The 27021-nt window shown below is 43.1% G+C and overlaps 1 protein-coding gene across 4 annotated transcripts in view; it reads left to right on the plus strand.

Moving 5' to 3' along the window:
* The first annotated feature begins 4920 nt into the window (after window positions 1-4920).
* The window catches only part of LOC141255258 (dehydrogenase/reductase SDR family member 4-like), a 51082-nt gene continuing 28981 nt past the window's right edge, over window positions 4921-27021 (plus strand). For 3 of the 4 annotated variants that reach the window (XM_073671079.1, XM_073671080.1, XM_073671078.1), the window contains exons 1-8: window positions 4921-5049; window positions 9113-9276; window positions 11608-11785; window positions 13029-13130; window positions 16687-16757; window positions 19081-19132; window positions 23108-23242; window positions 25356-25411. In XM_073671079.1, the coding sequence (XP_073527180.1) occupies window positions 9137-9276; window positions 11608-11785; window positions 13029-13130; window positions 16687-16757; window positions 19081-19132; window positions 23108-23242; window positions 25356-25411 (734 nt within the window). In that variant the 5' untranslated portion in view covers window positions 4921-5049; window positions 9113-9136. The remainder of the gene's footprint in view (window positions 5050-9112; window positions 9277-11607; window positions 11786-13028; window positions 13131-16686; window positions 16758-19080; window positions 19133-23107; window positions 23243-25355; window positions 25412-27021) is intronic. The other variant, XM_073671081.1, reaches the window with a different exon arrangement.

Genomic DNA, 27021 nt, shown 5'->3' on the forward strand with positions numbered 1-27021 from the left:
AACCCAACACAGACTCAACTTCTTTGACCATTGCTTTCTTCTTACTGAATAATGCTAGCAATGCATTCCTACATTTGTCAATCTTAACTAAAGGTAATCGACACTCGCCCCTAACTGTATCTACTACAATACCTAAATATTCAATACAACTAACCGGATGAATAGTTTTCCCTCTAGCTAGCGGGATACCACACAAATTGATTGAAAGATAGCTAACAGCTCACTACAAACATCAGAATCAGCTGGGCCTACAAAAAGAAAATCGTCCAAGTAGTGCGCTATACCGCCTTTCCTGGACTTGACTACTGTCACCCACTCCATAAATGAAGCAAACGCCTCAAAATAAAAACACGATACCGAACAACCCATAGGCAGGCATTTATCTACATAGAAAGAACCATTAAACTGAAAACCAAGAGAATTAAACCCACTAGGGTGTATAGGCAGCAGCCTAAAGGCAGATTCTATGTCGGCCTTGGCCATTAAAGCCCTAGGCCCAAAACTTTTAACTATCTCCACTGCCGTATCAAATGATGTATAGCTAACAGAAATAACGCTATTGTCAATGCTGTCATTTAAAGAAGACCCGTATGGATATGATAAGTGGTGAATAAGCCTAAAAGAAATTTGTCTCCTTCTTAGGGACTACACCCAGAGGTGATAAATGAAAATTCTTAAACAGACGCACCCTAAAGGGGCCCGCTACTCTCCCTTCCACTATTTCTTTACTTAATTTCTTCTCTACCACCTCTGGGTGTAGATCCACAGATTTTAAATTATTCGCCCATATGCAGCCTTCCCCCAGGAATTGGGGAATATAGAAACCCTCCGTAAAACCACTAGTTAGTAAGCTGGCTCTCTTGCGGTCTGGGTACCGCTCTAACCAGGGGCGCATTTTTTCCAGATTTACTGGAGTCAATGCCCTTGTTAAGGTGCTCCTTTGTGGAGGGCTGTCCTGACAGGCTCGCTTTTTTAAAACATCTGGACATAGGATCAGGGGCGGAACTACCGCCCGTGCAGCCGGTTCATTGAACGGGGGCCCCGAGGGAGAGGGGGCCCCTCCAGCAGGGCCGCCATCAGGGCATGACTGTCCTGACTCCAGTATGGGGCCCGGCCGGTAGGGGCCCCCTCGGAGCCCCGTTGGGGCCCCCCCTCTTGTGCGTCTCTCTCCTCATGGGGCCCCCGGCCCCATGCTAAGCGCCGGGTCCGGGACGTCTCAGCGCTGCGCTGCGATGCTGCGGCAGCGCCTTCATGATTCCCCTGACTTCCGGTCATGTGACGGCGCCGTCACATGGCCGGAAGTCAGGAGAACCTGGTGTCAGCGATTTGGACGAGCGCCAGGATTCTGCAGGGATCGCATGGGGGTAAGTATAACAAGTTTTATTTTTTTTTAAATACAATTAACTAGGAGTGGGGGGGATGAGAGATGCACTATGGGGGGGGGATGAGAGATGCACTATGGGGGGGGGGATGAGAGATGCACTATGGGGGGGGGGATGAGAGATGCACTATGGGGGGGGGGATGAGAGATGCACTATGGGGGGGGATGAGAGATGCACTATGGGGGGAGATGAGAGATGCACTATGGGGGGAGATGAGAGATGCACTATGGGGGGAGATGAGAGATGCACTATGGGGGGAGATGAGAGATGCACTATGGGTGCGAGATGAGAGATGCACTATGGGGGGAGATGAGAGATGCACTATGGGGGGAGATGAGAGATGCACTATGGGGGGAGATGAGAGATGCACTATGGGGGGAGATGAGAGATGCACTATGGGGGGGATGAGAGATGCACTATGGGGGGGGATGAGAGATGCACTATGGGGGGGGATGAGAGATGCACTATGGTGGGGGGGGTGAGAGATGCACTATGGGGGGGGATGAGAGATGCACTATGGGGGGAGATGAGAGATGCACTATGGTGGGGGGGTGAGAGATGCACTATGGTGGGGGGGTGAGAGATGCACTATGGGGGGGGATGAGAGATGCACTATGGGGGGAGATGAGAGATGCACTATGGGGGGAGATGAGAGATGCACTATGGGGGGGGATGAGAGATGCACTATGGTGGGGGGGATGAGAGATGCACTATGGTGGGGGGGATGAGAGATGCACTATGGTGGGGGGGATGAGAGATGCATTATGGTGGGGGGGATGAGAGATGCACTATGGTGGGAGGGGATGAGAGATGCACTATGGTGGGAGGGGATGAGAGATGCACTATGGTGGGGGGGGGATGAGAGATGCACTATGGGGGGGTGAGAGATGGACTACGGTGGGGGGATGAGAGATGCACTATGGTGGGGGGATGAGAGATGCACTATGGGGGGAGATGAGAGATGCACATGTGGGGGGGGAGATGAGGGATGCACTATGGTGGGGGGGTGAGAGATGCACTATGGTGGGGGGGGATGAGAGATGCACTATGGTGGGGGGGGTGAGAGATGCACTATGGGGGGGATGAGAGATGCACTATGGTGGGGGGGATGAGAGATGCACTATGGTGGGGGGGATGAGAGATGCACTATGGTGGGGGGGGATGAGAGATGCACTATGGGGGGGGATGAGAGATGCACTATGGGGGGGATGAGAGATGCACTATGGGGGGGTGAGAGATGCACATGGGGGGGTGAGAGATGCACATGGGGGGGGTGAGAGATGCACATGGGGGGGATGAGAGATGCACATGGGGGGGATGAGAGATGCACATGGGGGGGATGAGAGATGCACATGGGGGGATGAGAGATGCACATGGGGGGATGAAAGATGCACGGGGGGGGTGAGAGATGCACGGGGGGGGTGAGAGATGCACGGTGGGGTGAGATGCACGGTGGGGTGAGCTGCACATGGGGGGGTTATGTTTACATAACTTTGTTGCCTTATGAAGAGCAGGGGGGGCCCCCAAAAATTTCTTGCACAGGGGCCCACTACAGTCTGTGTCCGCCCCTGCATAGGATGTGACCCTCCACAAAAGGAGCACTCGTGTTGGTATTTGCAGGTGTTGGGCCATTTACACTGTGTTTCATTGAAAGCGAAGCAAGTACCTTTCCTCATTGAAGTTTGAGCCAGTATTTGGCGCTGAACATTAGCAGGTTTGGAGGGCAACATAAGGTTCAGCCACAAACCCACATCCTTAGCCCCCCATCTAAGGGATGGGTATACCGATAGTTTCTGTCTAAAATTCTCATCATAGAAATAGCAGCTCAGATTACCAAAATGTTTGTATGCTTCCAATACTATTTCCACATGTTGGAAAAGCCCTGAACACTTGCTGGGAAACCTCTCACCCATAACACTGGCGTAAATACAAAAGGCTTGCAGCCAATTATTAAAAGACCGTGGAATCGGTCTGCGTCTATCATCATCTTTCTCCAGCCGGGACAAAAAGTCAAAAAGTCCTTAGAAGCTGGCAGCAAAGACAAGATATCCAAATATTCATTACGCTAATTTTTTTTATTTTTTTATTTTTTTACTGTTATGGGTAAGTGATAACCCAGAGGGGAGACAGTGCATACTAACGCTTCCTTATAACAATCCTCCCCTACCCCTTTAACCCCTGAAGCTACAGGAGTTAACATGGATTCCTGCTCCCCCCCTCTCGCCCCCCAGGCCCTGGTCTAGGTGCTTCCATACCTCAGCTACGCCCGGGGGCCCTGGAGGACAGACTAGCTGGCCTAGAAGGCACAGCAGGGGGCTGTAATAAGTCCCTCAATAAGGACAATACATGTGACAACTGTTCCAGAGTGTAGAGTGTATCATGATGGCTATACTCACCGCCCTCAGGCGACCCGTCCTGACTGTCCTCACACCTGAAGACCTCGTTATCTGCGGGCTCTCCAGCTTGCCGGACCGTCAACCTCAGGACCAGCAACGGCTTCCTCCAGCCGGTGGTCAACTGAGGCCAGCTTGGTCCTTGTGTGTGGGGTGACATCAGCGGCACCCCTGCGTCCTCGCCTCCTCCCTGGTGTCCCGTGGGCCCTCACTGGGGATGGAGAGTATACCACTCTACTCCTCTTGCTCCGGCGCACAGGACCGCGCCGCCGGATGACGTTATCAGGGCTTCCGGCTCAGCGTCGGTGATGCCTCCTCCAGTGCTTCCTGTTCTCTGTTCAGTCTGCGGGCGGCACATCTCCCTCATCCTGGTCCAGGCATCGATGGATCCACGACAGGGCACCTTCCTCCCCAATCTTGCGGCGCAGCTCCTCCATCAGGGCGTCCATGGTGACACAGGCACTGCGGCGGCAGCAGCACTAGATGAGCAGCGTCTGAGGACTGACACTCTCCTCAGGCGCTGCCATCTTTAATACCCTGCACCACCAATGTTTAATAAATATTAGGACCCCATCAGCAGCTGTCGCATAGGGAAAAAGTAGTCTTCCCCCTGCGAGACAAGTGCTGCTGGTGTCGGTCGGACCAGCCCAGCTGGAATTTGCCAGAATTGCTAGATAGCCAGTGCAGGCTTGGGTGGGACGGTGCACTGAGTCTCGTGGTCTTGCCAAGTGTGCACTGAGCAGCCTAATTAGTCCGCGTTCACACACTCAGTATTTAGTCAGCACTTTACCTCAGTATTTGTAAGCCAAAATCAGGAGTAGAACAATCAGAGGGAAAGTATAATAGAAACAAGTCACCACTTCTGTATTTATCACCCACTCCCGGTTCTGGCTTACAAATACTGAGGTAAAAAAACCTCATTAACTAGTCCACATGTGCACATTGCCTTAGCGTATTTGATTAAACTTCAGTTTCTGCAGAACGGAGACAACTATTATAACACTGAAGTGCAATTTTTCCAGGCGCTTTATCCCCTACAAGACTGTGTGCTTAGTTTATACTGTGTGTTTGGACTGGCAGACTCCCTTTAATGTGACAGGTTGCCCGTCAGGCCATAAGCAATAAGCAGGAGGCGCGTTTACCGAACAAACAGTGAGCGCTGTTGGCCAGCAGAGGGAGACAGAGGCCTGCAGAGGGAGGAGCTGCCCAGCACAGGAAAGAGAAGAGCAGAGTTCCGTGAGGACACAGTACTGGTGGGCACGGTTTAGCTGCAGGTTTGTTTGTTGCCTATAACCTTCATCTACAGTGAATGGAGTAATTGCAGAGGGGCTGGAGAATGACTTGGGGCTGTTGCATGTCGCCTGGCATAATAGCAGATACGCTTTTCTTAAAATCTGTTGTATATAGGGCTCAAATACATATCTGGAACGGAGTTCACACAGCGGGGTGATTTATTGTTATATTGTTTATGACGATAAGAGTTTGCGTTTAGTTCTAGTCTACAAAGCTGCACCCCCAAAACCCCTCAGTCATTACCCTGTTTCAGGATTGTCATTGCATTAGCTGGCAGACGGATTACCTTGCGTTGTTGGTGCATTTCCGCATGGAAAAAACGCAGCGAAAACGCATCAAAAATGCACAGTGTGCACATAGCCTAGGCCGGGGACAGATGAGCGCATGAAAAATCCTCAGGGTCATCCTGAAAACTGATATTTTTCATCAATATTACCATTCCTGTGTCCATTTTCCTACATTTACATAAAAAATGTACATGATCAAATATAATTAATAATGGCAATATAGCTGTAAACATTAGATGCCAAATGGATGTTCTGTGTGGGATCTGATTTCTTTGCACATTCTTAGACTTAAATGGGTGAATGTCATCTGACACTCGTCGGAGAATAGTGCATGCTGCAGGTTGTTTGTTTTTTTTACACTTGGTCCATGTGAAAAAACCTGTCATCTGAACAGCACTATAGAATAACATTGATGTGTGTGCTGTCTAATCTTCACTTAGACGGAACATGTCCATATTATACGCTCGTCTGAATGAGACCTTAGCTAGTTTCCTCGTTCCCCATTGGAATAAATCAGATTTCAGTTTTTAGGCCACTGCCCCACTATCAGTATTTGGTCAGTATTTTTTTTTAGGAGTCAAAACCAGGTGAGGAACAATCAGAGAAAAGGTATAATAGAAACAAGTCACCAATTCTCCATTTACCACCCACTCCTGAGGAAAAAATACTGATCGAATACTGATAGTGAGGCCGTGGCCTAAGGAGGTTGTGCAGGTGTATCTGACGTGCCCCCTGGGCCGTGGGGGTACCCGGAGCCGGGCCTTGTAAATGCTGGGGGTAGTAGTCACCGTAGCGGCGACCCGGTCTGTGACCCAGGGCGGTCAAACCAGTGTCAGTCTGGGTATAGGTTATATAGTCCGACTACGCCACCTGTGGATTGCGGTCATGGAGAGCCGCCGCTGCGGAGCAGTCCACTGAAGCTGGTGATATGTGCAGCAAGTGTAGTATAACTCCCCACAGGAAGAGTGTAGCTTCAGAGCAGCGCAGGTGAATGATGGTGGTTGTGCGGGGCGTCCCAGTGCAGTGAGTGCTGGCGCAGTAAGAAACACGGAGACAAGATGATGCAGTCCCAGAGTCTTTACTCACTGTTATTAGTTTCCAAGTTACACTGCAGATCATAACTTCCCACGTCGTGCTGTGCGTACTCAGTGAGGGGCTCAGTCCACTCTCAGGTATCTCCAGAGTACTTTTCAGGACCCCGTTCTGTGTACCTTTCTCTGGCCTCTCTCCTTGTACCTCACACCTAGCGGCACCTCTGTCCAGTGTCCTCGGGCCTTGGCGGGCGACGTGTGTTCCGTCCCCTGGCCCTATGTGGCTACCTTCCTGATGGCTGGTGTGGGCGGCCTGCTGACTTAACGTGCTGCAGCCTCCGGTTTCCAGTTGAGCCCTGTAGTCTCTGCTGGTTGAGGGATCCGGTTCCCTTTCTTCTGGCCTGACCCCCCCCTACCTCCTGGCAGCGGCGGGCGTACGGGTGGCAGCTGCACGGCCCGTACCCCTGGGGTCCCTTCTGTTCCTTTCCTGGAGCCTTCTTGCTCCCTCTTTCCTCTCCTTCAGGCTCAGGCCTCTTGGCAGGCCTGCCTGTGGAGCAGAGCCCGTACAGAGCCATTGCTCCTGACACCTCTCCTCACCACTACTCACTAACTGACTCTCCACTCTCTGAACCAAGATGGTTCCTTGCTTTTATACCTCCTACTCAGTGCTCCCATGATCTATGTTCTCCACCCATCCACTACCTAGTTCCCCCTCTCTAAGTGGTTCCTCCCCACTCCAGCCAGGGATCAGGGACAGTTGTGCTCTCCCTTAGGAGCATTGTCGCCCTGTCCCCCGGAAATGTGGTGTAGTGGATGTAGTGTTAGGGTCCTGAGCCATACTCCTTCCTTAACTGAGAGTGAGATACCACACCTCTGGATGAAGTGCAATACCTCTGTGGCGACCGAACCCTCAGGGGCGCCACATATCCATCTACCAAATCGGACCTTATATAAGTCTCTACAGTATAGACTAATGATGTAGCATGTGTCGACATCTATACTCTAGTGGTGCCTCTCTGTATGGCTCTGATTTTATACAGATCACAATAGTAGGATAATGGGGGTCCAAGCATACACCTCTTCTTTTTTTTTTTTTTGCAGTTTACCTGGCCTTGTGAATTCACCCTAATACATTTACAACAATGATATCATTTGTGCTAAAAAAATTTAGTTTTTAGGCTTCAGAAATTTTTTTACATGTGGATTTTACAGCATATTGTGTTGCATATTCGCTGCATTTGTTATTCAATACATTAATAAAACCACAGCATGCTTGTATTTCTGTGCAGAGTGTTTTTGCTACATGGGGATAGCTTTGGAGAACCCACATATATACAGTACTGTACACATAGCTGTGGGCTTTGCACAAGAAAATTGGGCTAATTCCATTACTTCTAAACATGGCTTTAAAGGGAATGTGTCGTCCGAAAATAACCTACAGTTTAAATTAATATATATATATATAGATAGATAGATAGATATCTATATATGTATTTTTGATGATTTTATTTCTCATGTCACTATATTCACTCCTCAACATTGAAATTGCAACGCCAAGAAGGAAAACTCTTGAAATTATGGAAATTGCAAGATTGATACATGTTAATGATATGCAAATGATGAAAAAATGGAAACAACATTTTCCAAACATCTCGATTCCTTCAGTATTGAGGATGAACGTCATGTGCAGAAATACATGCGCTTACACGCTTTGGAATGCTATCAATAATTACTATTAATGGTTACCTAAGGAATGTTCTGCCACGCTGAATGCACTTGGGCACATAAATCATCAAGATCCACTGCTGGCAGCTCCCTTTTCAACTGCCAAACAATAATGTCTCATATGTGCTTGATGGAAGACGGAGACTCTTTAGACCATGGTACCACATTTAGGCCATGCAGGCTGCCCACAGGTAGCACGAGTAACGTAATTCCGCATGCGTTTATCCGGGAGAGGACATGCAGAAATGAAGCAGAAAATTTCTGCTTCATTTCCGCAGCGCGGGCACATAGCCTTAGATTACTTTTCAGCAGTCATCTCATTATAGATTCAGGCGGGTTTACAATGACAGGTAACATCTACATATAACACAACTATAACTCACCTCCTCTCCCCCCCTGCATAGTGACCACTGCACAGGCCATGCCTAGAAAATCCTTTTGTGGAAGTCTATGACCATCTTTAGACTATTCTTTCAAATGTTCCATGTGTTTGCTGTAAAAGATATCTCTACATGTTGTTAAAGGGAACCGGTCGGCATAATGTTACATGTGGTCGTGTAGTCCACTGTCCCCAAATTAAAAAAAAAACAAAAAACCTTTTTTGCAAACATCTGATTTAACAGTTGTGAAAAATCCAGTGTAGCTGTCATATGCAAATCAGGGTGTAAGTACACTGGGGGCTGGTCCATTTATTGACACCCCCCCAGTGCACATCTAGTGTTAAAACTTCAGCCTGCAGTTTTTAGGAAATGGAGAAAAAAATAATGAAACCTGTGCTAATTCAGTTTAATTGGAATGAAATATCAATGGATGGTGGTCACATGTATTTTACAGTGATCTATATTTCAAGATAATTGTTAGTAAAATATATCTCTAGAATTTCTTAAACCTTTTCTCCATGGCACTAGATCACACTTGAAGGGTTAAATATATCTGCTTTGTCCATCTAGATACTGTTGTGCACTTTGAGCTTTTATCCTATCCTCCCTTCTGTCCTCCAGGTGCACAGTCCAATCCTGTCTTCCATGTTTCGCTTGTCCTTCCAGCGCTTGCTCGCCCTGTCGCCCGGTGGTAGAGGACCTTACATAATGCAGCATGTTAGGGGAATACACACTCCCAGGAAACTTGACGGCAAAGTGGCTTTGGTGACTGCATCATCAGACGGGTAATGCATCTTTTTTGCACATATTTAGTTGTGTGATTGCCCAGTTGTACATTTGTCAGTTACATTTTAGATAGGGGCATCCACACCATGCCCCTAAAGGAATTTCTTCAGGGGTGTTAACAGCGCCTTCTGCACATTCTTCCAGACTGAAGCTTTAGGCTATATTCACATGTTGCGTTTTTACAGCTTTTTTTTTCTGCAGGCAAAACCTGCTCTCTTGGCTAAAAAAGCAGGTTTTGATTAGTTTTTGCTGCGTTTTTGTCAGGGTACATTTGTCTCTCGGGCATGCTGATAAAGTTTAGTGCATAAAAAAATAACCTGATGCCTGCATTTTTTGCTGCGTCTTTGTGGCATTTTTGCACTGCTCAATGTGTGAAAAAGGCTGCAAAAATGCTGAAAGTGACATGCTGCATTTTGCAAAAACGTAGCTCTTTGACAAAGCAGTTAGGAAAAAAAACCAAGGTGTGTGCATGAGATTTCTGAAATCTCAGACTGTGTTGGTACTGTAAAACGCAGTTGAAAATTTGCATTAAAAAAACGCTGCAAAAATGCTCGGTGTGAACATAGCCTTAGAAAGCGGTAAGTTGGGCCCTGTAGAATATGGCGACTGAGCGTGTAGCAGAAGGAAAATTCTGTCATCACCTGATTGTTAGGGTGCTCAGTGTTTTCATTACTATTGTCTCCTGAGTAAAGCACTTTAGCTAGATAAAAATGCAAAAGTGCAATAGGGTCTTATCCAAGTAGTGAAGATGGATCAATAGATAATTATGCTCACCTTATTGGGTTGTGTAAGACACAAACACAAAAATTCATAAATTCCAGCTGCAGAGAATTGTATATGAACTATGCCACGGGCGATGGTAGTATCCTGCGCTGCTGGAGAAATTACAATCCACCATGAAATATGGAATGTTGGTTTATTGTCAACGGGTTTCAGAGTCACTCTGGCTCCTCCTTCAGGACAATCACAAATGAAAGGACAACCATTTGTGGGTGTCCTGAAGAAGGAGTTGGAGTGACTCTGAAACGCGTTGACAATAAACCAACATTCCATATTTCATCGTGGCTTGTCATTTCTCCAGCAGACTCTAAAATATGTCATGTAAATGCACAGTAGTGCAGATTTGCATATTGTTACCCTTAAAGGGATTCTGTCTGCAGATTTTTACTACGTGATCTGACAGCAGCATGATGTAGGTATTTGAGACCCTGATTCCAGCAATATGTCAGTAAAAAAAAAATCCCAGTTTCCTCCGTTGCAGGTTTAGTAAAGTTCAAAATGCTGAGCATCTTGTCCTGTAGTGATAATGTCTTGCTGAAAAACACTGTATTCAAACCGCAAAGCACAGACTGGTTATCAGGTCTCTTCCCCTGCATCATGCTGCTCTCAGATTTCATACCAAAAACCTGGTGACAGATTCCCTTCAAATACTATAAACTTGATAGGGAAAATAACGTATTGAACCACAAGTTCATGACTGTGCAGAAAGTGTCTGTGTTAAAAATAAAAAAAAATAAAAATTCCTCATGAGATAACTTCTGGAACCTGCATTCAGGGAGAATCTGCAATCTGGCTCTGCAGCATATTTTTTTTAGAGGAAGCCATGCCCACTTGTAGATCATGCTTTTGGTCAATATTTTGGAGCGCAGTTGATGTGAGGGAGGATGAATGGGATGCACCATGCGTATGTTGTGAAGTTCTTCATTGTAGCCATATCCGCTCCCCAGAGCAAAGCACAGAAGTAACGAGCTGGCAGGAGAGCACACTGTCAGTGCAAGCTGTAGGAATATCTGGCGTGCCGGGTATTCTGACAGTGCGCTCTCCTGCCAGCTCGTTACTGCTGATCTAAGCCAACAACAGAGTGCACTGTCATTGTGCACATCACGCAGGGACTAGCCCAGCCCCTGACATGAGTGTCACTGACACTTCGTTTCAGGAAAGGAGCAGAGGATGATGTTTTGTTTGAGTATCCCAACATGCAATGGGATTCTCAAAGGAATAGTCATCAAAAAGGAAGTGTGGGGGGGGGGAGCAGTTAGATAGTGTAGTTAGGGAAGGATAGGGTATTTTTAATTAAAATATGTTAACAAATAATGTAGATTATGGCATTAAATAGATAGGGATTTAAGATGAAAATTAATTTATATGTCGGACCACCCCTTAAAAGTCTTCGAGAATAGGCCATATTGTAAAAAAATGAGAGTTGGGCATGATGAAAGAAACATTGAAATAAGCATCCTTGCTTGGTACGCCATTCCTTTTACCAGCATGGTGTGATAGCACTTTACACTGTATATTAATGAGTTACATATTGTCAAATGCTGTTACAGGATCGGCTTAGCTATTGCACGACGACTTGCTCAAGATGGTGCACGAGTTCTTGTCAGCAGTCGAAAACAAGAAAATGTGGACCGCGCGGTTGAAGAGCTCCGAAAGGAGGGATTGGATGTAGAAGGAACGGTGTGCCATGTGGGGAAGAATGAGGACAGAGTAAAACTAGTGAATACAGTGAGTATGTGATAGTGTTATTCTGACACAACTCTGCAGGAATAGGTCATTTTTGAGAGATTTTCCCTATAAGAAGCCTACAAGGTGGATAGTTCCTTGTCATGGCTACAGGCCTTCATATGAAGAAAAAAATAAAATGAAACATTTAATAGTTCTGTTTTAGCCTTTGGTATATTTAGACAATGACGTAATCCCCAAGCAGTGTGTTCTCCAAATTCACAGTCTCCGTGCAGTTATTATTTTTGTCGCCCACTGTACCCACTGCAATTCAGCTATGCCTTTCTTATAATAAGTTCCCAAAAAGATAAAGATGTGTGGTGTGGAAGTTGATTTCTATTATCGCTACGTTTTTTATGTGCTCATTAATACTCCTCATAATCCTTTTTACCTTGGCATTGCATTGGCCCTGATTGTTTAAGGGGTTGTTGCCTTTTGGGGATAAAATTTTTAGTACTTAAAGGGAACCTGTCACCAGAAAAACATTATTATCCTGCAGATATGGGGTTATTCCGTAGGTTGATAGCGTTGCTAACCTGCTCGGCTGGTTGGTAACTGACACTCCTTCTGCTCTGGGGCTGGCTGTCCGTCAGGGCCGGGGGCGCGGTTACAGCCTCCGCTCTCTATACTCAGAGCAGTGACTGAATACCCGCCCGTGCCGCCTCCGTGACTGAAACTGGAACGCTGTGGGAGGAATAAAGTTCATTTATTCTCCGCAGCATTCGGCTAAGTGCAGGCGCCGGGCCGGTTCATAACGTTATTAACCTGCAGATTAACCCCATATCTGCAGGTAAATAGCATTCTTCTGGCGACAGGTTCCCTTTAAATGCATGTATTTTTTGGCTAAAAATAATTTTTGTAATTTCCTTAAAAAATTTGCACCTATTGCTAACTGTAGAATGAGTTAACTGTGAATCTGACAGTGAGCTCATTCTAACGGCCCAAAGGGAAAGTTTCTAACTTTTATCTCTTTCACTGAGCTCCTCTCATCATTTTTAGCCCCAAATACATGAATTGATGTAAAAAGAAAAATTTTTCCCAGACATTGACAACCACTTTAAAGTTTATTTTCCCATTCACTTATACCCCCTTGTCCTTTTTGCTTACTTGCTTGGTAGTATATTAGGAAGTGATGTCATTCGTAGGTTTATTCACAAACTTTTATGTTATCTTTTGGAAGAAAATTGAGTATTAAAATAGTTGCTTTCTTCTAATGTCTACTTTTCATCTGACAACTATGTTCTAGGCTGTTCAGAGATTTGGAGGCGTTGATATCCTTGTTTCTAATGCTGCTGTTAACCCCTTTTTTGGGAACATTTTGGACTCTACAGATGAAGTGTGGGAAAAGGTATATAACACTATTTTTCACTGTAGTGCCATACTTTAATTACATTTTAGTGAATTACTGGTATATACAGCCATTATTTTGGGGTGAGTGCCCAGTCCTTGAAAAATACTACTTTTCCCATCTTGGGTAATGAGGGAATGAAAAAAATAACTTATTAGATTATGTTGCTTTAAGTCCCACATACACATTAAACTAACGTTGATTGAACCCACTGATATCGACAGTTGAATGTGTATGTGACCCCCGGACTATAAATGATCAGGGGTATTATTGATCCGTCACGTCTGATTTTGGACTGCTATCGTATTGTCTCCCAGAGATAAGCCGCTGCTACGGATGTTTGTCGTAGAGAACACAGGAGCTCTCGGCTGAAAGAGCACTCGTGTTTATCAGGGCTGTCGGGGATGGCTCCGTCCGAACCATCATTCAGCCCATGGCCATCCAACGTGTATGGTGGGCTTAGGTCCCAGTTACATGGTGGCATTTGGTTGCTGTAAAATCATGGGACAACTGTAAACTCCGTGTCCTTGTTGGGAATAAGCAAAACAATGAAGTTGGGTTGTAGTTATTGTGATTTTACCATGAAATACTCATATGGCCCAAACCTTAAAGGGGTGGTCTTAGATTAGAAACAACATTTTAGGGCTGAGCTGCAGTATCAGACACACAGCAGACTATGAGTATTTCTTGTCACCGGCCACATGCTACTTTGGGTGAATGTCCAAGAGATTTGGACATTTTGCTTTGCAAATTTATTAACTTTGATAATGTTTGATAAAAATCAGAAATGTTTTAGTTTTCATTATTAGAAAAAGTGAATGTGATCAATGTTTATTCAGTAAAAGTCCAACTTTCTACCAAAGTAATGTGTCATTCGATAGTCTAAAATTACGGTATAACTGGACAGATGCCAGAAGTATTAATAAAAGTCTTAATGGAACAGTAAAAAACATACAAATAATTGGTTGTGTGAACTTTTACCCGTTTCTTTTAGGGCTCGCTCACATGACACAGCTGAGTGCTATCGGATGTTTTATCGGATAGCACTCGGTCCAATGTGATACTATGGGACAGTGCAGATCTGCAATTATTTTCTCATACCGATTCGGCATAAGAAAACAATCACAGCATGCTGCCAGTGTCTCCGAGAATCGGATTGCACACACCCATACAAGTCTATGGGTGCGTGTGAAACATCGGACTGCAGTCGGATTTTATCCGAGTGCAATCTGATTACAGCGGACATCGGCAATGGAGAAGATGGAGAAATTACTTTCTCCGTCTCTTCAGCACCTGTGCTGTTATTCTTTCATGTGAGAGAATTGGAGTACAGTGAACTGATTATGCAAATGACAGTATCGGCCCTATTCTCTCCCATGAGAGAATCGATGGCTGTGCGATCCTGGCCTTAATCCAATTAAATAGAGAAACTCTGACAATCACATGCTCCTGCACTTACCTGATCAGTACTTGCTACAAGTCGTAAAATTACAACATTACTTAAAGGGAACCTGTCATGCGAAAAAACACTATTAACTTGAAGATATTGGATTAATCTGCAGGTTAATAGCGTTCAGAACCTGCCCAGCTCCCACACTGAGAGCCCCACTGCCAAGAGAAAATGAACTTTATTCCTCTCGGCAGCGTTCTGTTTTCAGTCATGGGGGCAGTGCCCCCTGAATTAGCTAACAGCTCTCTCAGCATTAGGGCTGGCAGTCCGTGCTGGGGGTGCGGGTACAGCTGCTGCTCTATATACACTGAGCGGCTACTGAACCCACACCAGCACCATCACTATGACTGAATGCTGCCGGGAGGAATAAAATTCATTTGCTCCTGGCAGCTGGGCTCTCAGTGCGGGTGCCAGGCAGATTCAGAACACTATTAGGCTATGTTCCCACGATGCAGAAATGCTCCAGATTTTTTCCTGAACGTTTCTGCATCTCCCTGGCAGAAAAAACGCATGCGGATTGTACATGTGGATTATACATGCGGATTGTACATGTGGATTATACATGCGGATTGTACATGCGTTTTTCCTGCCAGGGACAAGCGGATGTGAAGTGTTCTTCACATGCATTTCCGCATGCGGGTTGACAAGCGCTTTCCAAGCGATTTTAGCATCACTTGGAAAGTGCTTGTCAACTTGGTCACACTATATAAATCCATGCAAACGGCATGGATTTATATAGTGTGACCGAAAGAATGGTAAAAAATAGATATTTTTATTATACTTGCCTTCCGATGGAGTCTTTATCCGATGCATCCTGGCTTGCCGGCAGCTCGCGGTACACTAAAGGACCTGCCGACGTCAGCGGTCGCGTGACCCGTCACATGACTAAATGACGTCATGGCAGGTCCTTGAGTCCACTGCGAGCTGCCGGCAAGCCAGGACGCATCGGATAAAGACACCGGGGGCCATCGGAAGGTAAGTGTAATGTATATTTTTTATTTTATTATTCTTTTTTTTTTACAGGTTCTATGGTACCCAGGTCCGGAGGAGAGTCTCTTCTTCTCCAAACCCGGGTACCATCCGCACATTGACACGCATGGATTCCACATGTGCAGATGCAGTGATGCGGATTCCATGCGTTCCAATGCAAGTCAATGGCGGCGAAAACGCAGCGCTTCCGCAAAATAATTGGTAATGCTGCGTTTTTTTCTGCAATGATAATCCGCAGCGGAAATTTCCGCAGCATGTGCACAGCACATGCGGATTATCATTGGGGAACATGGCAGACCTTCTACCAAGCGTTTTTTAAGCGTTTCTACAGCAGAATTGCCACTGCGGAAACGCTTAAAAAACGCATAGTGGGCACACAGCTTTAACCTGCAGTTTAACCCCATATCTGCAGGTCAATAGCATTTTTTCATATGAAACTTTCCCTTTGAAGGGGAGAGGTCTCCAGATTTCACAACAAAAACTGTATACATTATCATACGGATCACTCAGACCTGATGAGTTTGGTATACCAACATGTAAATTTGTGTCTGTATGTTAAGCGATAGATTTTTACTCATAAAATCTTTATTTGAGTATGAGGCAGAAAAACTTTAAAATTCATACAGCCATTTTAAATTGGATTTTTAGCCTCATCTGGTCTAAGAGATCTATTTAAAAGGGTTGTCCACTACTTAACATCCCCATTTGAATGGACACAGGGTGGTGGAAAAATTAAAAAAAAAACAAAAACAAACTCATCTCTTGGACAAATGCTGCTCCTTCATATTCAACACTCTCTCCTAATGTTCTTCAATAATCAATATCCAAATGGGCTTTATGTGACCACTGCAGCCAATCGGTGGCCAATGATTGGCTACAACCCTGGAACACAGTGCTGAGTAGAGGAGTGGTGCCAGTCCTGTAGGAGAGTATCTTTTATCTTCTCACCATCTAAAGGTAATTCAAAAGGGGTTATTAAGTAGTGACCCCTCCAAAAATGTTTGCAGTTTGTATTGTGAAATGTGGTAATGGATCAGCTTTAAATGCCTAAGATAGTAAAGTTTTTAGATACCCATATTACGCACAAAGTCACTTTGCTCATTATTTTTTCTTCAGATTCTGGACATTAATGTTAAAGCAACATTCCTTTTGGTGAAGCTTGTGGTGCCCAAAATGCAGGAAAGAGGGTGAGAATTAGAGGGTATGAACAGGGATTTTCTTTTACTAGATGAGTTATCTTGCACATTCTACATTTTCTGGACAATGGGCCCAATTCATTAAGACTGGCGTTTCGTACGCCAGTCTTATTGATGGATGTGCGGGAGTAAGGTGCACTTAACTCATTAAGCGGCTCACACCATCTTGTCATTGGCCTCACCAGAATTGTTACTTCAGTCAGAGACTCAAGTAATTTTCTGGTATAAGTTACGCTACTAAAGTATCAAAAACCTAAAGAGATGAACTGTAATATAAGTTGGAATGCATGCAGCCTGTAGGCGCATGTTCACACTGGCCACTAGTCAGACAAAACCTAAGATAAAAACATAGTAAGCAAATACCCAACAGTAAATAAATAGATAGCAATAGTGCATGAAAATAACATAGGGTACTTGGTTAACATAATTTTCATTAAGAAAACGTGAAAGCAATCCCACAGTGTCAAGGTGACCCTATTCGGGATGGTTCTAACCTCTAGAATTAAAACCTTACTATATGTCAAATGAAGTAAATGTGAATAAAGGCCGAGCAGGACCGAGACCCCGACTAATGGACACCCAGCCACGGTGAGCTAAATGTAATGTCCAGCTCAAAGAAAAGGGAGGCCATGCCCTTGCATGCACCGAGTGCAAAAGCCTAAAGAGATGAACTGGAATATAAGTTGGTATACATGAAACGTGCTTGCACTCTGTGCACACAAGGTTGTGGCCTCCCTTTTTCTTTTAGCTGAACATTACGTTTATATAGCTTCCCATGGCTGGGTGTCAATTAGTCGGGATCCCACTTGGTCCTTATTCACACTTACGTCATTTGACATATAGTAAGGTTTTAATACTACCCGAATAGGGTCACCATGACTTTGTCGGCTGGCTTTTGCCTTTTTTTTTATGCACTTTTCCTATTTATTTATTTATTGCAGGGTATTTGCTCATTTTGTTTTTATTTTAGGTTTCGTCATTAAAGTATCGTAACTTTTGAAAAAATTGTTGTACGACTTTTCCATGTCCTGTCCTGCCCTTGATCTGCCCACTTTTGCTGTTCGGGCCCAGATAGGAGTGAAAACGAAAGAAGTTGTAACGTTTTTGCTCAATTTTGAGATGCAAAAGTTTTGCAACTTTTAAAAGTATTTAATGCCAGAAATTTGGCAAAGCCACTTGATGAATCGGGGCTTATGACTTGTTTTAACTAAGATGAATAACTAACATACTAAAGTAGCTATCAGTTATTCTAAAATAATGTTCAATCTGTTGATAAAACACTGTATATTTTCATTGTGGTATTTAAAAGATCAGCGAGGATCACAGCAGAGACTTTGGGTCTGTCACTGCATGAAGACAAAACCAGTATTATAAATGGTACTGGGTAGGTGGGAGCCGTGTTGCAGTCTTTGCATTGGGGCCCAGGGGATATAAGTTTATGCCTCTGGATTTCAATGAAACTTTAGGGTATGTGCACACGATGCAGAAATTAAGCAGAAAATTTCTGCATCATTTCTGCATCTCCCTGGCAGAAAAAACGCATGCAGATTGTGCATGCGTTTTTCCTGCAGAATAAATGCGGATTCACATGTGTTTCCACATGCGTTTCCGCATGTGGATTGACAAGCGCTTTCCAGGCGATTTTAGCATCACTTGGAAAGTGCTTGACAACTAGGTCACACTATATAAATCCATGAAAGACCTGCCGACGTCAGCGTCACGTGACCCGTCACATGACTCTGACGTCAGCGCAGGTCCTTCAACTCACTGCTAAGTGCCGGGAACCAAGCAGGAGCGGTGCGTGGGCCGACAAAAGGTAAATATACATTTATTTTTTATTTTATTCTTTTTTTTACAGCTTTTTTAATGGTACCTGGGTGTGGATGAGACTCTCCTCTCCTCCACACCCGGGTACCATCCGCACATTAGAACGCGCCAATAGCGCAAGTACAAATGCAGTCTTGCGGAATTGCCGCATTCTAATGCAAGTCAATGGTGGCGAAAACGCCGCATTTACGCAAAATTAATTGACATGCTGCGGATTTTTGAGCGCAGCGTTTACGCTGCGGAAAAATCCGCATCATGGGCACAGCACATGCGGATTTCAATTGGGGAACATTGCGGCCCTTCTACCATGCGTTTTTCATGCGTTTCCGCAACTGCAAAAACGCCGCGGAAACGCATTAAAAACTCATCGTGTGAACTCAGCCTTAAGGTGATGGGTTTGTCTGTGGGGACCGCTACCATTCAACCAGTAACAATATGGATTACTGCTTACCTGGCACTACAGCATTACTGTGTTTTGTTTCCACAGAGGTGGTAGTATTGTGATTGTCTCATCTATTGGAGGGTTCATCCCTTTTCCTGTAAGTAAATATTCTTTTCAATGTTCTTACTGCATCTGAAATCACATATGCTAGAACTAATGATGCAGTTCTGAGCCAAAGTCAGAAGTGGATCTGATAAAAAAAATATATAGGGTGGAATTGCACAAAAATAAAAAAATTTGTGCAACTTACTCAATGCATAAAATTTAGTAGTGTTCTAAGCGAGTTTTCTGGTGAGAAGGGCTTGATAAATTGGCCCCATATAGTCCTTCCCTTGCACTTCCTCTATTATTTTTAATCAGTCTACGTCCGATTTTCTTGCGTACAAGAAAATCAGACTGATGATTCTGATCAGACTCTGATCCGAGTTTGATCATAGTGTGGTACAAGTGTCTTCTGATTTTCTCATACGTGAAAAAATTAAAAAAAAAAAAATTCTCCACCGTCTCCATTCTGACAGTCCGTGAAAATCAGACTGCACTCGTATGTCATCTGAGTACAGTCCAATTTTTTTCACGGACCCATTGACTTGTATTGCAGATTTTGATCCCACCTTTGGATCAAAATTGGACATGTCTCCATGATTTTACGCGCTGACTTCTCAGTCTTCGAAAAATCATGGACATATGAATGGCCCCATGGACTATTATAGGTACAAGTGCTATCTGTGAAAATCCCGAATAGCACTTATACGCAAAAATCTGATTTCTGAATGAGCCCTAGAGCTGTTTCCAAAAAACTGTGTCAAAAGCTAAGTAAAAAAATAGTGCATGCAAGGAAACCGTGGTGGACTCTGAAGACTACACCAAAAACTGGAATATATATTGTGTCCAAAAAAGACAAGGTCTCAAAAACATTAATATAATATACTATTTTAAATCATTGAAAACAAAGCAGCCACGAACGAGGGCCACAGGACAGGAGGCTACTTGTTTGGCGTGATTTACTTTGATCTGCTACATTGCTGTGCACAGTTTCCCCCAACTTAGCAGCATACAGCGGGTTAAATAAGTATGGAACATGTCACCAATTTCATAAGTAAATCTATTTCTAAAGGTGCTATTGACATGAACTTCTCACCAGATGTCGCTAACAACCCATCCAATCCACACAGACAAAGAAATCAAACCATAGATGTCCATAAATTATGTGTAATAATGAGAAATGACACCGGGAAAAAGTACTGAACACATGAAGAAAGAGAGGTGCAAAAAGCAATGGAAAGTCATGACACCAGCTGAAAACTATCAGATATTAGAAAGCAATCCTGTCACTTAGTGAAAAATAATATCAGCGGATTCAAGTGATGGCCTATAAAAAGGTGTCTCATTACCAAAGTGTCACATAAGAAACATCTCATGATGGGTAAAACCAGTGAGGTGTCAATACTTATTTCACCTGCTGTATATTGGGTTATTAATTCCCAGATTCAAATGGCCATTGGTCACGTTGTGCTGCTGCTATATAACAGAATGTGATCGCGACCAGAAAGTTGAAAAAAATCCAACTAGTGCCGGCTTTTTGCAAGATACTTGACGCTGTCGTGGTGTCCTAGGAATCACAATGCGATCCTATTCATCTGCATTACGCTGCGATGTAGCGGCAGCACAGAGTGACCCTGGATTGGACAACCTGTGTCGCAGGCATAATTGCCTGTACATATATGCCATTAGTTTGAGGTATAAAATCCTCATGACAGGTTCCATTTAATTGTTTTAAATAAAGTACTATATAAATGTTTTTTCCTTGTTCCATTTGTTTTAATTGTTTTAACAACACAACAGAGAAGTGGATAGGGAGGGAGGCAGGAGAGTAAGCAAATGTTTTTTAAGACCTTTACACTCCAGTATGGTCTTTTTTTTTCTCTTGTGTAGAGATCTATCTATTATCTATCTATCTATCTATCTATCTATCTATCTATCTATCTATCTATCTATCTCTACGTATCTGTACATACAAGGAAAAAAACAACCACCATTTCTGGAGTGTGAAGGTCTCAAAGCTGGTGACATCTGAACACCCCTGTTAAAATGGCATGTTTTTGTCATGTGAAAAAAAATAATTTCAGAACATTTTTCACCTTTAATTCAAGTGAAAAACAGAAATGTTTTCATTTGTAAAAAGAAAAATAAAGCACTAAAATCATGTGGTTGCATAAATATGCACTCCCTTAAACGAATACTTTTGTTGAAGTACTGTTTGAATTTGACAGCATTCAGTCTTCTTAAGTAGGAGTCCATCATCATGGCACATCTAGAATGGGAAATCTTTGCTCATTATTCTTTATACTAGTGTACAGGGTCGTAACTACAATAGGTGCAGAGGTTGCAGTCGTACCTGGGCCCTGGAGCCTAGGGGGCCCCAAAAGTCTGTTTGGCCTATATGAAAAGACCAATAATATTAAAGACTTGCAATAGTTAGGGGCCCCTTTGGAGCTTTTGCATTGGGGCAGTTATGCCACTGCTAGTGCACCAAATCTGTCAAAATTGTGAGGGCATCTCCTGTGTACAGCCCTTTTCAGGTCAACACACAGATTTTCCGTAGGATTGAGGTCTGGCTAGGCTATTGCAAAACTGTGATCTTCTGGTGAAGCAATTCTTCTATTGATTTAGAGGTATGTATAGGGTCGTTGTCGTGCCATAAGGTGAAATTCATCTTCATCTTTAGCTTTTTAGCAGCAGTCTGAAAATTTTGTTTCACAATTGACTGATATTTGCAATTGCTATTCCCTCCACCTTGACTAAAGCCCCAGTTCCAGCTGCCGAAATCCAGCCCCAAAGCATAATGTTGCCTCCACCATGTTTCGTGGTGTATTTTGGTGATGCGCAGTATTGGCTGTGCGCTAAACATGCATTTTGGTCTCATTAGACCATATTGTGTTTTCCCACATGATTTTGGCAATCTTGATAGAAGTTTTGGCAAATGTGGGTAATGTGCCTTTTTTAATATGTTATAATATTTTACAAAGAAAATTATCTATGTTTTGGCAAAACATTATTATTATTTTTTTTTTTACAAAAAAAGTCTTCAGTCTTGCCATTTCATCCCACAGGCCAGACATATGAAGAATACTGGAGATTGTTGTCACATGCAGGACACAACTAGTACTTACAAGAATTTCCTGCAGCTCCTTTAATGTTGCTTTACCCCTCTGGGCAACCTCTTGGACCAATTTTCTTCTTGTCTTTTCATCAATTTTTGACGTTAGTTCTAGGTAATGTTACTGTTGTGCCAAATTTAAGCGACCTCTTGATGACTGTCTTCAGTGTTTCATGATAAATCTAATGCTTTGGAAACATTTTTTCTATCTTTCTCTTTACTGACAACTTACAACAATGTGATGATCCCTTTTGCTGTGTTGTAAGCTGTTTAAGGACCATGGCTTTTGCTGTAAAAGGCAACTAAGAAAATGTCAGGAAAATCCTACTAGAACAGCTAATCATTATATGGGGTTAATCAGGATCACATTAAATTATGGCAGCGGTGTACTGACTACTATTTACCAACAGTTTAAATGTGACTGGCTAATTCTGAACACAATCACTTCTCCAATTATAAGAGGATGTTCACGCTTATGCAACCACATTATTTTAGTTTTATCTTTATTTTCCACATCAAAATTATTTCAGTTTGTTTCTCAATGGATTTGTCCATATTTTGGGTGATCTTTAAACATGGAAAAAGTTCTGAAATGATGCCTCTTGGTATAATTTTTTGACATGACAAAAGTTGGCATTTTAACCCGGTTGTATAGACTTTCTATATCCACTTTGTGTGGTGTGTGTGTGGGCAGACATACCATTGGTAAGGGGGTAAGTGGTAAGGGGGCCAACTTCCACTTCCAAAGCAGGTGCATTATAATGAGATATGGGTCTGCAAAGGGCACATATATTGTTCTTTTGCAGGGGACCTCTTCTGACTGTATCTCTGAAGGGTTATCTTTAGGACATGTGATGTTCCTCCTCATCTGCTCTTGTGTATGAAGTGTGATTTTTTTTTTTTTTTTTTTCTCAGGCTCTGGGTCCCTACAGTGTCAGTAAAACAGCATTACTTGGCCTAACCAAGGCCCTTGCCCCAGAATTAACACATCTGAACATCAGAGTGAACTGCCTTGCTCCAGGCCTCATCCGCACCAAATTCAGTTCAGCTGTAAGTGTAATCATGTTATAGAGGGTTGCATACAATTGTGAATGAGATTGATAATTTTAATTGGGATAATCGGCTCACACTTTGTGGTGGCTACAAAGTCAACTCAAGCTTTTGCTATATTTCTCTATGTAGCCCAAACCTTAGGCTATATTTACTCACTTTCCTTGCTATGGCTCTTTTGAAAATGATTTTTTTCCCTTTTCATTTTTGTTTTTTTTGGGTTTTTTTTTTTTTTTTTAAAGTGTTGAAGAGCTAATGTTTTTTTCCTAACAAAACCTAAAGATCACACACATGGAGTCAGTAGATGATTATACAGTGGCATGTAAAAGTTTGGGCACCCCTGGTCAAAATCACTGTTATTGTGAACAGTTAAGCAAGTTGAAGATGAAATGATCTCTAAAAGGCATATTGTTAAAGATGACATATTTCAGTTGTATTTTAGGCAAATAAATATATATATATTGTCATTTTTTTTCATTTTAAAAAATTACAATAAGGGAAATGGGCCTATGCAAAAGTTTGGGCACCCTTGGAGATTTGTGTGCTTTGATAATTTTGACCAAGGTTTCAGACCTTAATTAGCCTGTTAGGGTTATGGCTTGTTCACTACCATCGTTAGGAAATGCCAGGTGATGAAAATTTCCCAGCTTTGTAAAAACCAAGCCTCCTCTAACTTTATGCCAAAAAAACAGCATCCATGGGTTCTTCTAAGCAGCTGCCTAGCACTCTGAAAATGAAAATGATGGAGGCCCACAAAGCAGGAGAAGGCTATAAGAAGATAGCAAAGTGTTTTCAAGTTGCCCTTTCCTCAGTTTGAAATGTAATTAAGAAATGGCAGTTAACAGGAACAGTGAAGGTCAAGATAAGGTCCGGAAGACAAAGCAAAATTTCAGTGATAGCTGTTCCTACGATTGCTAGAGAGGCAAATCAGAACCCCCGCTTGACCTCAAAAGACCTACAGAAAGATTTAGCAGACTCTAGCTTTGTGGTTCATTGTTCTACTGTTCAGAGACACCTGCACAAATATGACCTTCATGGAAGAGTCATCAGAAGAAAACCTCTCCTGCAGCCTCACCATAAAATTCAGCATCAGAAGTATGCAAAAGAACATCTAAACAAGCCTGATGCATTTTGAAAACCAGTTCTGTCGACTGAAAAGGTTAAAATAGAAGTCTTTGGCCACAATGATCAAAGGTATGTGTGGAGAAAAAAGGCCACCAAATTTCAGGAAAATAACATCTCGCCAACTATTAAGCATGGGGGTGGATCAGTCATACTTTGGGGTTGTGTTGCAGCTGATGGTACAGGGGACATTTCACGGGTAGAGGGAACAATGGATTCAATGAAATTTCAACAAATTCTTGATGCAAACATAACACTATCTGTAAAAAAGCTGAAGTTGAAAAGAGGATGGCTTCTACAAATGGTTAATGATCCTAAACAAACATCAAAATCCACAATAGGCTACCTCAAAAGGTGCAAGCTGAAGGTTTTACAATGGCCCTCACAGTCCCCTCTTCTGAACATCAATGAAAATCTGTGGCTAGACCTCAAAATAGCAGTGCATGCAAGATGACCAAGGAATCTCACAGAACTGGAAGGATTTTCCAAGGAAGAATGGATGAAAATCCCTCAAACAAGAATTGAAAGACTCTTGCCTTGCTACAAAAAGCTTTTACAAGCTGTGATACTTTCAAAAGGGGGTGCTACTAGGTACTAACCATGCAGGATGCCCAAACTTTTGCATTGGTCCATTTTCCTTTTTCGTCATTTTTAAAATGTAAAAGATGAAAAAATATATATTTTTTGCCTAAAATACAAAGGAAATCTGTTATCTTTAACTTCAGGCCTTTTTAGAGATCATTTCATCTTCAACTTGCTTAACTGTTCACAATAACACTAACTTTGAACAGGGGTGCCCAAACTTTTACATGCCACTGTATATCTAGAATATATGCCTATTTGGTCAACAGAATATATACAAATGGAGGAATTGAGGGAGATGGCTCCTATGCTGGCCATACATAACAGATATTTTATGTTTTACTGCTAGGGCATGATGAAGATGAGTATACAACTAAAGTTGTCTTGTTTTTTTTTCCTCTTTCTGCAGTTATGGAAGGATGAATCAATGTTGGATGAAATGAAGAGGAGACTAGGCATTAAGAGGTAAGGGCTTGAGTAATAAGGGTGAATGCTTTAATATACAGTATCACTTACGCTATGCGCCCAACTATTTGCAACTCCTCCCATTGAGTTAGTATGGAATGATGTTTAAGGAGAAAAAAAAGGTCCTGATAACCCCTTTAACTAAGCTACATGCATTTGATAGCCATTATAACTAGGGTTGAGCGACTATGTTCTGTCCGAGTATGCTCGGGCCGAGCTCCGAGTATTTATAGCTGCTCGGTGATATGGTTAAATCGCTCCCGTGTGCATGATTTGCAACTGTTTGACAGCTTTATTACATGTGAGGAAATGTCTAACAGTTGCAAATCATGCACACGGGAGCGATTTAACCTTATCACCGAGCAGCTATAAATACTCGGAGCTCGGCCCGAGCATACTCGGCGAAAGGGTTAATAGAACATACTCGCTCAACACTAGTTATAACTGATTATGTCTTTACTGTTTAATATGTCACATTCCATGTATAACACACAAGCCAAGCTTAGTGGAGCTGTCAGCTCTCAGGTCGTATGCCTTTTTACATGACAGTCATTGACGATAATTGCTGCTGTTTCAATCCTCTTCAGTATTGTCAATAGTAAGACCGATTTCATGGATGTATAAATTAAAAGGCTGTTTTTTTTACATATAGTGCTTAGGGCCAATTTACATGGGGCGATTTCAGCCCCCACACGAGCACCAATTGATACAAGATGACCTATACTTTATACCCTGATGAACAATCTATTCCGCCAATGAATGACCGCTTTGCTTGTTAGTTGGCTGATCAGCGGCATGTTTGCATGGACCATTAGGCTGAATACACACTGTGTCTGTGCGCGTAGCCTGTGGGAGATTTTCTTTAACATAAGTATACTTTAACGTTCCCATAAGCCATCATATTCCAGATGGTGCATTCTTTTGGCTTCTGTATTCATGATATGTGTCTGCATATTGTTTAACTGCACCGACTGAATAACATTTAATTACCAGTGCCAACAGTGCTTTCCTATAAAAAAAAAAAAAAAAAAAAAAAAAAAGTTCACCCGGAAATTGTGTGTATTTTATGTTACACATTTTTTTTTAATTTGCAATTGCATGTACTAAAGTGGACAGATGCCCTGGCACCCATCCAGACTTGGGTGAATGTCTGCTTTTGGAGCCTCCTTTTAAAGGGAACCTGTCACGTGACTCGTGCTGCCCAAACCAGGGGCAGCATGAATCATTTCAGCCAGGTATTCTTTTCTCAAAAACATTCCGGCATTAGAAGATCACATAGTGAGAAACCTGTCAATCACCTTGAGTGGCACCGGCGTTTTCAAAGAAAAATATATTTGCCTGCAATTATGCAGCCAGGCTCTGATTGATGCGCAGCATGAATCATGTGCCAGGTTCCATTCAGCAGGCTCAGGAAAAGCCAATCACATGTTTTAATTTGACCATTTTTATATACCTTTAAAACAGTTTAAATATGCAATAGAATAAAATAAAACACACATAGTGTTAACCCCTTAAATCAGATTGATGTCAATCAATCAATTTTTTCTTCACTTTCCTAAAAAGTAGGATGGGCTTAGCAAAAGGGGCCTGGCCAACAACAGCTTAACAAA

Source organism: Phyllobates terribilis, unplaced genomic scaffold (genome assembly GCF_046119375.1).
Source record: "Phyllobates terribilis strain yellow unplaced genomic scaffold, ASM4611937v1 Scaffold_1__5_contigs__length_1240528914, whole genome shotgun sequence".
In the NCBI taxonomy this organism is placed as follows: domain Eukaryota; kingdom Metazoa; phylum Chordata; class Amphibia; order Anura; family Dendrobatidae; genus Phyllobates; species Phyllobates terribilis.